We start from the raw sequence: 11,575 nt of genomic DNA, 5'->3' as shown, positions 1-11,575 counted from the left end.
GGGAGAGAGGGCCCTGCTGGCTGCTGATTGGCTGGGTCTACTCTGGCCTGATTGGCCCAGACATCAGTCTATTATTGCCGTCAGGGCAGGAGGCAGTCCTTACTCTCTCAGGGAAATGTCCTGTTTTACATGAAGCATAATCATTTGTATTTATTCTAAGCCAGTGTCACATTCTGTAAATGAAGTGCTCCCAAAATGCAGTATCCCCCTCCCCCCCCAAAAAAAACGCTAAAAATATGCGAACATATTTGTCACTGAATTTGCAGGGATGGTGCATGTGGTTAAAGCAGGCACACATTCTTATGCAATAGTAGAGTATCCTACTTCTGCCTGGGGCCAGATCTGAGAGCATATTATCGGGGTCTTTCTCAAATCCCTTGCCCAAGTCAGGACAGCCAGTGGGTTCATCTCAGGATGGACTCTCATGCTGATAGCTGCCTGACACTCTACTGAGAATCCTGAGACCACATCAAGGTTTAATCAGAAGTTCTGTGATCGATTAACAATGCCTGCCATGGGCACAGGAGATGACCCATGGGCCAGGCTTGCTATCAGTATCTCATGGTCATCCAGGCTCCTCACGCTGGAGCTGCCTGTGAGCAGGGCTCGCTCTGGAGTCCGTAAGGGCAGTGGGGGCCTGCCCCAGGTGGTGCTCACCCCATGGCTCCGGCCCTCCCGCCAGGTCCCAGAAGCCATCCGCAAGTGCCAGCGAGCAGGCATCACAGTCCGCATGGTCACCGGTGACAATATCAACACGGCCCGGGCCATCGCCATCAAGTGTGGCATCATCCACCCTGGGGAGGACTTCCTGTGCCTGGAGGGCAAGGAGTTCAACCGGAGGATCCGCAACGAGAAGGGGGAGGTACGTGCCCAGCACAGAGGGGCCTCCGAGGGATGAGCTAGGATGGGGGATATGGGGAGGCATGGGGGCTCTGTGACTGTGCAGACGCCAGCCGGCGTGCCCCCAAGCCCAGGGACTTTGGGCCAGCCCCCTCCCTTCTCCAGGCCTCAGCCTCTCTCTCAGACCCCCCATCCCTCTCCAGATTGAACAAGAACGGATTGATAAGATCTGGCCAAAACTGCGGGTGCTGGCTCGCTCCTCGCCCACGGACAAGCATACCCTCGTCAAAGGTAAGACTGGGGGGGAGGGGCAGTTCTGAGGCCAGAGCCCCCTCCTCTCCTGGCGCCTGCAGCTTCTTTCCAGAGGGGCCTTTGCATGGGGCTCCCCACGCCTGGCAACACCCTGGCTGTGCCCCATTACAGCCCTGGGAGGCCCTCGAAGGGCCCCAGTGAGTCCCGCGAGATTGTGAGTCTTTTCTCTGGCTGCCACTTCATCTAGGAAGCGGTGGGACTGGGCATGTCTAGGGCCACAGCTCTTGGCCTCAGGGCCAAATGGGACCCAGAGAGGTTGTATTTGACTGGGACAGTGCCTTTGTTTATGTTGAATTTGGATGGCTTAGACAAACTCTGCTCTCACATTTTTTAAAAGAGGCTTTTTTTTTTTGAGACAGAGAAAAAGCACAAGTGAGGGAGGGACAGAGATGGGGTGGGGGAGAGAGAGAGAGAGCCGGGGCTTACCCAAAGCTGGGCTTGTGGTTTGGGTTTTTTTTTTTTTACCCGACACGGGGCTCGAGCTCACCTAACGTAGGACTCGAAATCATGAGCCGTGAAGCCATGACCTGAGCCGAAGTCAGATGCGTAAGGGACTGAGCCGCCCAGGCGCGCCCCCCCCTCACATTTGAAGCAGTCGCCCCCGCTCCTTGTTGTCTGACACCCAGCCCCCTTCACTCATCCGTGTTCTCAGTCTGGTCCCAGAGTTGTGAGTTTGAGACCCTTGGCCGGCCTGCTCTCTGAGGACCCCAATGGGGACCCCAAGGGTGGTTTATCCTGGGAATAGCAATCTGAGAGATGAGGCCAAAAGCTAGCATCCTTCTCCTTCCTTGTCTCCTTCCAGAGAGAGGGCGTCCTACTGGCTGAGCTCATGTAGGTGGCCAGGTCCCGTCCTGGCTCTGCCACTGACCTGTTCCGTAGCCTTGGCCAAGTCCCACCTCTTCCGGGATTCAGTTTTCCTGTCTTGTTTTAAGGTTTGTTTTTGAGACAGAGAGACAGAGACAGAGCCTGTGTCAGGGAGGGGCAGAGAGAGAGGGAGACGCAGAATCTGAAGCAGGCTCCAGGCTCTGAGCTGTCAGCACGGAGCCCAGCTCAGGGCTTGAACCCACAGAACCGTGAGATCATGACCTGAGCCGAAGTCGGATGCTTAACCGACTAAGCCACTCAGGTGCCCCTCCGTTTTCCCATCTTTAAAATGGCCATAGAAGGGCAGGTTTCTGGCTGAGGTCGTCTCTAGGGCATCTCAGAGTCTCCCACAGTGCTGCCCAGGGACATGAATGGAGGGCGATGTGGCCTGGGGACAGAAACATAGAACCCCAGAACCACAGATGCCAGAGCATGAGGCCCCCCCCCACATCCCCACTTCTTTTTCATTCACTCATTCACTTATTTACTCATTCTCTTGAGACATTTTTATTGAAGCACTACTAAGTGCCAGGCCCTATCCTTGGCACACGTGGTCCTTCCCCCTTGGAATTCATGGTCCAGATTCCATCCAGCAGACATGTGGCCTTGGAGCTGGGCCTTAAGGGGGTGGAACTTGGACGTTTGCCAAGAGCTGGGGGGCGTGTTGGGGGGCTGCAGAGTCTCCCCGAGCCAGGGAATCCATTCCCTCATTCCACAGGCCGCTGCCGTCCGCCGGGCACAGGACAGGGAGAGACACACATGGGAGCTACAGGGATCCGATTAGGGCGGGCCAGGGTCCTCGGGGAGTCACAGAGCCTTCCCAGGGGAAGTGGCATCTGAGCTGAGACCACAGGCGGGTGACGGCACAGCTGCCGGGGGGACAGCCCTGCAGATGGGCGAGGAAGCCAGCTTTGCAGACGGAGAGCCATTCCTATGGCTGGAGCTCAGAGGGCGGGCGGCCTGACGCGAGAGAAGAGATCAGAGAAGGGGTGAGGCCTGACCACAGGGAACTTCGAATTTTCTGAAGGAGCAAAGAACATGAATGTCACCCTGAGGCCAGGGTGGGCAGTGAGAGGAAGACCCCGCTGGGGGCAGGGGACGGGTCTGTCCCAGGGCTTGGAGAGAGCCCCTGGCACCGCTTGCAGACCGGAGGGGCAGCTGGGGTCGGCGGACCGGGCGGGGCGATGCCGAGGCAGAGGGAACGGCGCAGAGAAGCGCGAGTTCACCTGGGGTCTCGGAGCGCGATCTGCGGGCCTCGGTGGTGGTGGACGTGAGGCGCGGGACGAGAGAGAGAGACGCGCCAGGAGTGACATTCAAATTCCTGTCCTGTCCGCGGGCACGCGTTCCCAGACCCCACACGGGCCCTGTGATGGCATCTCCCACCCGCTCTCCTCCGTGGGCCGCAGCTCAGCGACGGAGCCCTGTGTCATCTGTTTCTTCTCTTTGTTGAATATTTTATTGAGGGTGAATGTTTGGAGACAGGTCAAGGCCAGAATGGTGGGTCGGGGGTCATTGGCAAATGGCCCAGCCCAGGCCTCCTCATGCCCGGGGATAAGGTGCTGAGGGAGCAGATGGTGGGAGCCCGGCCTATGGAGAAGAGAGGAGCTTCCGGAACACAGGCAGATGGGGAGGCCTTCCAGCTGGGGTAGCCAGCAATGTGGCAGAGGGCTGCAGAAGTGAAGAACCTGCTGGAAAGGCAGCAAGGGCACGCAGGTGCTGGCAGCCGTGGGCAAGCCTGGACCTGGGAAGAGCCACAAAGTGGGGCGGGGGCGGGGCAGAGGCCAAGGAGAAGGCTGTGCCCGGCCCAGGTCCTCCAGCGATCAGGCTGGCCCGGGCTGCCCTTGCCCACGGAGCGTCTGTCCAGGGCCCTGAGCACGCTCCTGCCTCACCCCACAGGTATCATCGATAGCACCCACACAGAGCAGCGGCAGGTGGTGGCCGTGACGGGGGACGGCACCAACGACGGGCCTGCGCTCAAGAAGGCGGACGTGGGCTTCGCCATGGTAGGGCAGCTCGCGGCGGGCCCGGGGCGGTGCCTGGCAGAGCTCATGGGCAGGGGGCGTGGGCAGAACAGCCTCCAGCCGACTGTGCGGGACCCCCAGCTCACGCTCCACGCACACCCACTGTCCCCCTCATGTGCCCAGCGCTCTCAGGGCCGTCTGGCCCCCCGGGGTCTTCCTGGAAGGGTCAGGGGGTGCTCCTTGCGATGGGTGTGTGGGAGGGAGGTGCGTTGGTGGGGGATGGGCCCGGGAGAGGCTTGGCCTCAGGAGGCCGGGTCTGTGAGAAGTTCGGGCCCACATGCCCACGAGGTCTGTCCATGTGGTTGGGAGTGTGCGTGGGGGGTGGGGGGGGGTGTTGTAGGAGGTGAGGGCAGTGCTGCTTGAGCTGCTCACCAGCCACCGCGCCCAGGCTCGTGTCCCTGTCCCCCCAGGGCATCGCAGGCACGGATGTGGCCAAGGAGGCCTCGGACATCATCCTGACAGATGACAACTTCAGCAGCATCGTCAAGGCGGTGATGTGGGGCCGCAACGTCTACGACAGCATCTCCAAGTTCCTGCAGTTCCAGCTGACGGTCAACGTGGTGGCCGTGATCGTGGCCTTCACGGGCGCCTGCATCACGCAGGTGGGTCCTCCAGGGGGCGGGCCGGGCGGGGCAGGCCGGAGCCTGGGGGAGCCCCTGCCGAGGGCCAGGAGCTGCATCGCACACCTCAGGGGCAGGCACCAGCCCGGGCAAATGAGGCTCAGCAAGGTGGGGGGCCGGCCCAAGGTCATGCGGCAGATGAGAGATGTCAGGCCTCACCCCCCTGACTGTCCAACCCAGGAGCAAGCCCGGCCTTGCTCCCCGAGGCAGCAGAGGTCATCCTCGAAGGAAGGCAGAGCCCCCAAGGGGCCAGAGGGAGGCAGGGCGGGGCAGGGCCCAAAGGGCATCAGGCAACCAGCTTGGGACAAGGAACGGCAGGGACCCAGGCACCCGGGGGCCTGCATTCTGGAAGGAATATGACAGGAGAGGCCTTTTGCCCAGGGCCCTGAGGCCAGGTCATGGCTCTCTGTCACCGGGAGAGGCAGTTGTCTGTCGGGATCACCATCTGGGTCAGGAGCAGCCCCGTCCCCTGAGTGCAGGGGAAGCCAGCCAGCAGCCCTGCGTGTCTGCAGCCACCCCCCACCCCCCATTTCCCCCCCAGGCCCCATGAGGCAGCAACTAGGATGATCCCCATTTTACAGAGGCAGAAACTGAGGCCCAGAGGATGGCGCAGTCAGGACCCTGCCACGGTTCCTGCAGCCTCCTTCCTTCCCCCGGGGGCCGACCAGCCTGGCCTGGGGAGGAGAGGGCTGGTACCCCAAGGCCTCCCAGCACTCACATGGGCAGACAGGCTGGTGCCCACAGATGGGAGCCCCCAGAAGCCCAGAAGGCAGCCCTGCCCCGAAGAGCTTTGTGGCCTTAGGAATGCCGCTCCCCTCTGTTGCACTGAGAGCCACTGGGTGCGTGCGTGTGGCAGCACCCAGTACCCTACCCTGAGGGTCTGAGCTGGGAGGGGGCTGGTGGGTGCCTGCTGCCGAAAGGGCCCTCCTGCTCTGTGGGCGAGAGACTCCCTCTAGTGGTGGCTTGGGGAACACCCCCACAAGCCCAGCAGCTCCTACAAGGCTTCTCAGAGACCCACTGACGCCAGTCGGGGAAACGGAGGGGGGGTGGTTCGGAGGGGACTATGGGTTTGCCTGAGGTCTTAGACTAAGCGGGCAGCCGCGTGGGCCTTGGTGGAGATGTGGGGGGCCCTGACCCTGAGGCACGTGTAAACGGAGAAGGCTGATGAGCAGGAGGAAGCCGCAGGGCATGGGAACTTGGCTGCGCCAGGGCTGGGGTGGGAGAGGTGGCCTGCGGGAGGGGCTGTGGGGAGTATCTAGGAGGAGTGAGTGCGTGCATGGGGTGCAGGCAGAGTAGGCCTTGGGGCGCTGCCCTGAGAAATGACAGAGGGGTGAAGATCAGCTCAGTTTGGGCTATTAGGCTTACACAGTCTGTGGGCTTCCTGAAGGAGGTGTTCTCCCCATAGATGAGGCTCAAACCAGAGGGGAAGTCTGGGTCGGAGAGTGGCTGGTGCTGGGGAGAGGTGGGCACCGAAATGAAAGCCTGGGGACAGGTGTGGAGAGGAGAGCAGGGCTGAGGAAGGGGCCATGGGGGACACAGATTTAAAAGGCAGGGGAGGGGCGCCTGAGTGGCTCAGTTGGTTGAGCATCTGACTTTGGCTCAGGTCATGATCTCACAGTTCGTAAGTTCGAGCCCCACGTCAGGCTCTGTAATGAAAGTTCAGAGCCTGGAGCTTGCTTCACACTCTGTGTCTCCCTCTCTCTCTCTCTTCCTCCCCGACTCATGTTCTGTCTCTCTCAAAAATAGATTTAAAAAAAACTTTTTTTAAGGCAGGGGAAGGGGCACCTGGGTGGCTCGGTCGGCTAAGCATCCGACTTCAGCTCAGGTCGTGATCTCACAGTTTGTGAGTTTGAGCCCCAAGTCAGGGCTGTCAGAGAGAACCCTGCTTCCGATCCTCTGTCTCCCTCTCTCTCTCTCTGCCCCTCCCCTGCCTGTGCACTCCCCCCCCCAAAAAAAACATTTAAAAAATAAGAGATAAATAAGAGGCAGGAGAAGAAGAGCCTGAGGGAGCTGGGAAGGGACGCTGAGGGCCAGGCGAGTGAGGTCAGGCACCAGGAGGAGGCAGTGGCCAAGCCAGGACACACGGCTGGAAAATGTGTCTCTCAGTGACAAGGAAGGTTCTGGTGACCTCGGAGAAAGGGAGTTGGGGAGCTCGGAGAGGCCAAAGTCTGGCTCCCACGTCACTGGGGCGTGAGAGGGAGGAGGAGACGGTAGATGGGTTCCAGGCAGTGCGCCCCACGTGATGTGATTGTGTACGGAGCAGTTCCACTGTAGGACCCTGGCCCGAGAGAGGCGTGAAGGATCCACGCCAGGATGTGGATGGTGGGCGCCCGTAAGTGACCAGACCACGGATGACTTTTAGCTTCCTCCGCTATTCCTTACTTGCCCAAATGTCCCACCACCAAAGGGTGTTATTTCTGGAATCCCAGAGGACACGATAATTGCTTAAAGTGGGATGACGAGGTAGGAAGGAACTGGGTGGTGGTGAAGAGGCGGCGCCACGGGTGTGGGATGGCAGAGAGCAGAGCCACTGATAGTTGAGGGGGACATTGGTAGTTGAGGGGGAAGCGGCGAGAGGAAGGGCAGAGGGAGGCTGAGGAGACGGGATCGTGGCCTTGGCCAGGAGAGAGGAGTCCACAGGGACTGGAGGGGAGGCAGGCAGATGGTGGGGATGTGGGTGAGTTTTCCAGAAGGCAGGGAGCTGCTTACCATTGTGCCTGGAGGACTCACCCCATGTTCTCTTTGGGGGAGAACACGGGCGGGCAGACCTGGGCTGTTCTCCAGGGAAGGGAAAGCCCATCACACCTGCCGGGTGCCTGCTCAGGAGGCCGAGCCGGCTCCAGACTCCACCAAGAAGCTGCCGAGACCCACACCCGGCACTTCGTAGCGGCCAGTGGGGCCGACCCCTCTGGTGACAGCCTTCCCCACCGCTGCCGCCTCTAGGACTCCCCGCTGAAGGCCGTGCAGATGCTCTGGGTAAACCTCATCATGGACACGTTCGCCTCGCTGGCGCTGGCCACCGAGCCGCCCACCGAGACCCTGCTCCTGAGGAAGCCGTACGGCCGCAACAAGCCCCTCATCTCTCGGACCATGATGAAGAACATTCTGGGCCACGCCGTCTACCAGCTCACCCTCATCTTCACCCTGCTTTTTGTTGGTGAGTCCCCCGCCGGCCCACCTGCGACTCCACGGCCCAGAGACACAGCGCTCTGGATCCACACCTGCTCTCTTGTTTGCCAGTGAGGTGACAGAGGCCCAGGGAGGTGCTGCTCATTGCTCGAGATCACAGAGCGAGTCCGGGGCAGAGCTAGGCCCTGTCTCGGGTCTGGCCGACCTCAAAGCCAGGGCTTTTCCAGGGATCACAGCTCCAGAAATGGAGTGCGCGCTGTGCAAGGAGGCACCCAAGTGCTGATCCGAGCCCCCCGGCCCCTCCTCTGACCCATTCCCGCACCTCATCCTCGCCCCACAAAGGCATCCGAAGACTTCCCTGGGGAGGTGCCGCACACCTGCCTAACGACCAGCTGTTTCCACAGCTTTCTCATTTAGGCTGCTTCATTTAGGTTTGCCCGCCACTCAGTGGGGCCGTCACCTGTGCGGCCACCGTGCATTAGAGTGAGAGCCCCGGGACACACAGACATGAGGTGACTTGCCTGGAGGGCACAGCCCAACTCTGAAGCCTGGGCAGAGACCAGGCGGGGTTTCCTTGGGCGCTTCAGAGATGATGTGGGCACAGCCGGCTGCTGGGTCACGGAGAAGCCCAGGGTGGGGGAGGGGCCGGTCCGCAGCCACACAGTGAGCGGGGCGGCTGGGAGTTCTCGGCCAGGCAGGGCCCCTGCACATGAGGCTCTCCATGCCAACGATGAGCACTTGCCCTCAACATCCAGGGCAAGATGTGGGTAAGGGCATGGATCCTGCTCCTCGAAGGGAAGCCCTCTTGGGTAAACTTTGAAAGTGATGTGCTGGCAGAACCATTGTAAAGATCAGAGTCTTCGAAGAAGCCCCTTGAATGAAAACCCAGGAGAGAAGGTTGCCGGGTGGGGGAGGGGAGGGGAGAGGAGGGGAGGGCGTGTTCTTGGTCTAATTGCCGGACTCCCCACTTGAGCGCCTGCTCTCAGTGGTCTCGGATTCAGCTCGACACCTTCGCCCCCAGAAAACTCCACGAGCTCTCCCGGCACCCGCTTAGGCAGCTTCGCAAAGGGATGGAGGATGGCATCAGGCCTGGCGTCCGCGTCGGTCCACAGGGCAGCGGGGGTGGGGCGACCCTCCCCCTTCACATGACAGCTCAGAGCTGCAGGCAGCACCCCCTGGCCTAGAAGTCCCAACCTGCTTGTCACAATTGATGTTTCCTAGAAGAGTCCCAGGAGCCTCCAGAAGCCTCAGCACAGGATACATGCAGTTGCAAGAAGCAGCACTTTCAGGGGAGCCCACAGCATGGCCTCCGCCAGGGGTTACTAGTTCACCCCCAGGCCCCCAGGCCCCGATGACTGTGCCAGCTGGGGGTCCCTTTCTATAAGCAGTGTCAGCTGACGACAAGGCTGCCATTCCCCCTTTATCAGATTTCTGCAGAAAGGCAGGTTACGCGGCGCCCAAGGCGTTTCTCCCTCGAGAAGGAAGGGTTCAGTTATCCCTCCGCGCACACTCAGGCCCCCCACAGCACGAGCCCACCCTGCCCCCTGATATCCAGAGCGAGCGCCGCCTCCGAGTCTGCACAGCCCACGAGGCTGCGCAGAAGAGGCCCCCACTCCGGGTGCGGCGTCTCCCCCAGCGGAGGCCTTTGGCCCAGCTCGCACCCTCTTGGCTTGGCAGGCGAGAAGATGTTCCAGATCGACAGCGGGAGGAACGCACCCCTGCACTCTCCACCCTCGGAGCACTACACCATCATCTTCAACACCTTCGTCATGATGCAGCTCTTCAATGAGATCAACGCCCGCAAGATCCACGGCGAGCGCAATGTCTTCGACGGCATCTTCCGGAACCCGATTTTCTGCACCATCGTGCTGGGCACCTTTGCCATCCAGGTATCCGGGCCCCCACCGTGACCTGGGCCGGGGTGGGCAGTGATCAGCCCGGTGCTCTGAGGGCCCAGACCCCTGAAGTGGCCCCTGATGGCCTGTCTCTCTCCCTTTCTCTCTCTCTGTCTCTCTCTGTCTCTCGCCCTCTCTCTCTGTCCCTGTGCTCCCCTTTGACCTCCAGATAGTGATCGTGCAGTTTGGAGGGAAGCCATTCAGCTGCTCTCCGCTGCAGTTGGACCAGTGGATGTGGTGCATATTCATTGGGTTAGGAGAGCTCGTCTGGGGACAGGTAAGTTCTGGAAGGGTTCTCAGCGGGGGGGAGAGAAAGAGCACTGAACAGGGAATCCAAGAATCCCAGGCATAAGACCTGGCTCTGCCCTGGACTCGCTGTCTGGCCCCAGGCAAGGCCCTCCCCATCTCTGGGCACCTGGGCAATGGGCATTGGCGTCAGACCCCAAACACTGGGCTTTTGAGTACCACCGCTATAATTTTTGCTTTAGATCTGTGTACCTCTCATCCTGTTATTGACTTGAAATTGTCTTTCAATCAAATCAGTTATTTTAATTGAAATTCATTTCAAAAGGTCCCTTTATATCGCTAACATGATTAGAAAATCAGCATCATGTGTCATAAATGGAAGCTAACAAAAAAATACCAATGGCATGACACCAAGCAGAGGCTCCTTCAGAGGGATTTGAGGAAAGAGAAGAAGGGTGAGCCCTGCCTTGTCTCAGAGCTATTCAGTGCTGCGTCTGAGATCCTCCCCAGCTTTAGGGAACCATGGGCTGGATGCTCTGTAGAGCCTCTTCCAGCCGTGACCCAGAACATTCTCCCTACTTTTGCCCAAGTCCTAAGCACGTGTGCACCTGTGCCTGCGTATGTGCGCACTCCTTCAGAGCACTCACTGCTTGTAGACGGACCAGGATGCGGTGCTTGTGGGAAGTACCTGCAGCCAGATCTGGGCCAAGGGGACCTTATTCCCAAGGTGCTCCATCACCCACGTACTGGGAGCCTCAACTGGCCTGAGACACTGTTCTTGGCTTCAAGCTGTTTCAGGCTGGAGTGGGAAGTTGCAGTAGTAGAAATTAACTAAAAGATAAAGAAGAAAAGTTAGTTTCACCCAAAAAGGTCCTCTTTCAACTCTTTGGAAAGCCGATAAACTAGACTGGACTTAGCAACCCCGTTTCCTGGGCACCCTCAGAGCCAGGCCGTCTGTATCCTGCTGGAGCCCACACCCTCAGGGAGTTCCCGGCGTCCGGGAGAGCAGCCCCCGACGCCTGAGGATTCTGCGTGGGCAATGCTGAAACTTCCAGAGAACTCATGAGGCTGAGTGTCCAGGCAGCCTCCGTCTGTCCCTACAGGATGGGAAGGGGGCCTCTGATCTCTGTCACTCAGCCTCCCCATAGGGTCTGCCTTTCAGGTCTCAGCCCCATGGACAAGCCCTTTGGAGGACGATGAAAGATAAAGGCATACCCCTTCCCATTTTGCCTTCCCTTTCTGGGAGGACAACCATTCCAAGTCCTAGCGAGGCCCAGCTGCCCCCAAGGTACCCGTGCCCTGGGCCCCTGTTGCCCACCCTCAGGTTCCAGAGGACCAAACGATCAGGAGGAAAGAGCCCAGGGACCTGAGGGCCAGCCATGAGCCAGGCTCACGCACAGCAACTGAGACACAGCATCCTGCTTGCTCCTCGAACTCTGAGAATCGCCCCCAGCTTTATAGATGGGAAAGGCAGAGCTCAGAGATGTTAAATGACTTACCCAAGGTCAAAGTCACATCCATCCAACACCTGAAGGCCAAGATTTTCCTCTGTGCCCCCCCCCAACTATGAATAAGCGAGCGAATTAAAAAGCAAATCAATAAGCAATTATACAGCTGGAACTGAGGAACAGGTGGGTGAGTTAAGGAG

General features: G+C 59.7%; 1 protein-coding gene and 1 long non-coding RNA gene across 2 annotated transcripts in view; one reads left to right on the top strand and one right to left on the bottom strand.

The window, feature by feature from the left end:
- ATP2B2 (ATPase plasma membrane Ca2+ transporting 2) overlaps positions 1–11,575 on the top strand; it is a 111,930-nt gene that overhangs the window by 92,605 nt on the left and 7,750 nt on the right. Inside the window, exons 12-18 of the mRNA XM_077751479.1 lie at positions 683–862; positions 1,044–1,131; positions 3,913–4,019; positions 4,448–4,639; positions 7,601–7,814; positions 9,464–9,675; positions 9,851–9,958. Of these exons, the coding sequence (XP_077607605.1) occupies positions 683–862; positions 1,044–1,131; positions 3,913–4,019; positions 4,448–4,639; positions 7,601–7,814; positions 9,464–9,675; positions 9,851–9,958 (1,101 nt within the window). The remainder of the gene's footprint in view (positions 1–682; positions 863–1,043; positions 1,132–3,912; positions 4,020–4,447; positions 4,640–7,600; positions 7,815–9,463; positions 9,676–9,850; positions 9,959–11,575) is intronic.
- On the bottom strand, positions 9,463–11,536 carry LOC144221107 (uncharacterized). Its single transcript, XR_013331963.1, has 2 exons — positions 10,616–11,536; positions 9,463–9,697 (listed from the first exon to the last, which is right to left on the bottom strand). It is a non-coding gene; the product is annotated as an uncharacterized LOC144221107 (long non-coding RNA).

The sequence above is a fragment of the Crocuta crocuta genome, unplaced genomic scaffold (genome assembly GCF_008692635.1).
Source record: "Crocuta crocuta isolate KB4526 unplaced genomic scaffold, BGI_CrCroc_1.0 scaffold69, whole genome shotgun sequence".
NCBI classification, from domain to species: domain Eukaryota; kingdom Metazoa; phylum Chordata; class Mammalia; order Carnivora; family Hyaenidae; genus Crocuta; species Crocuta crocuta.
The sequence above is the reverse complement of the archived record's forward strand: the minus strand, read 5'-3'. Positions and strand labels throughout refer to the sequence as shown.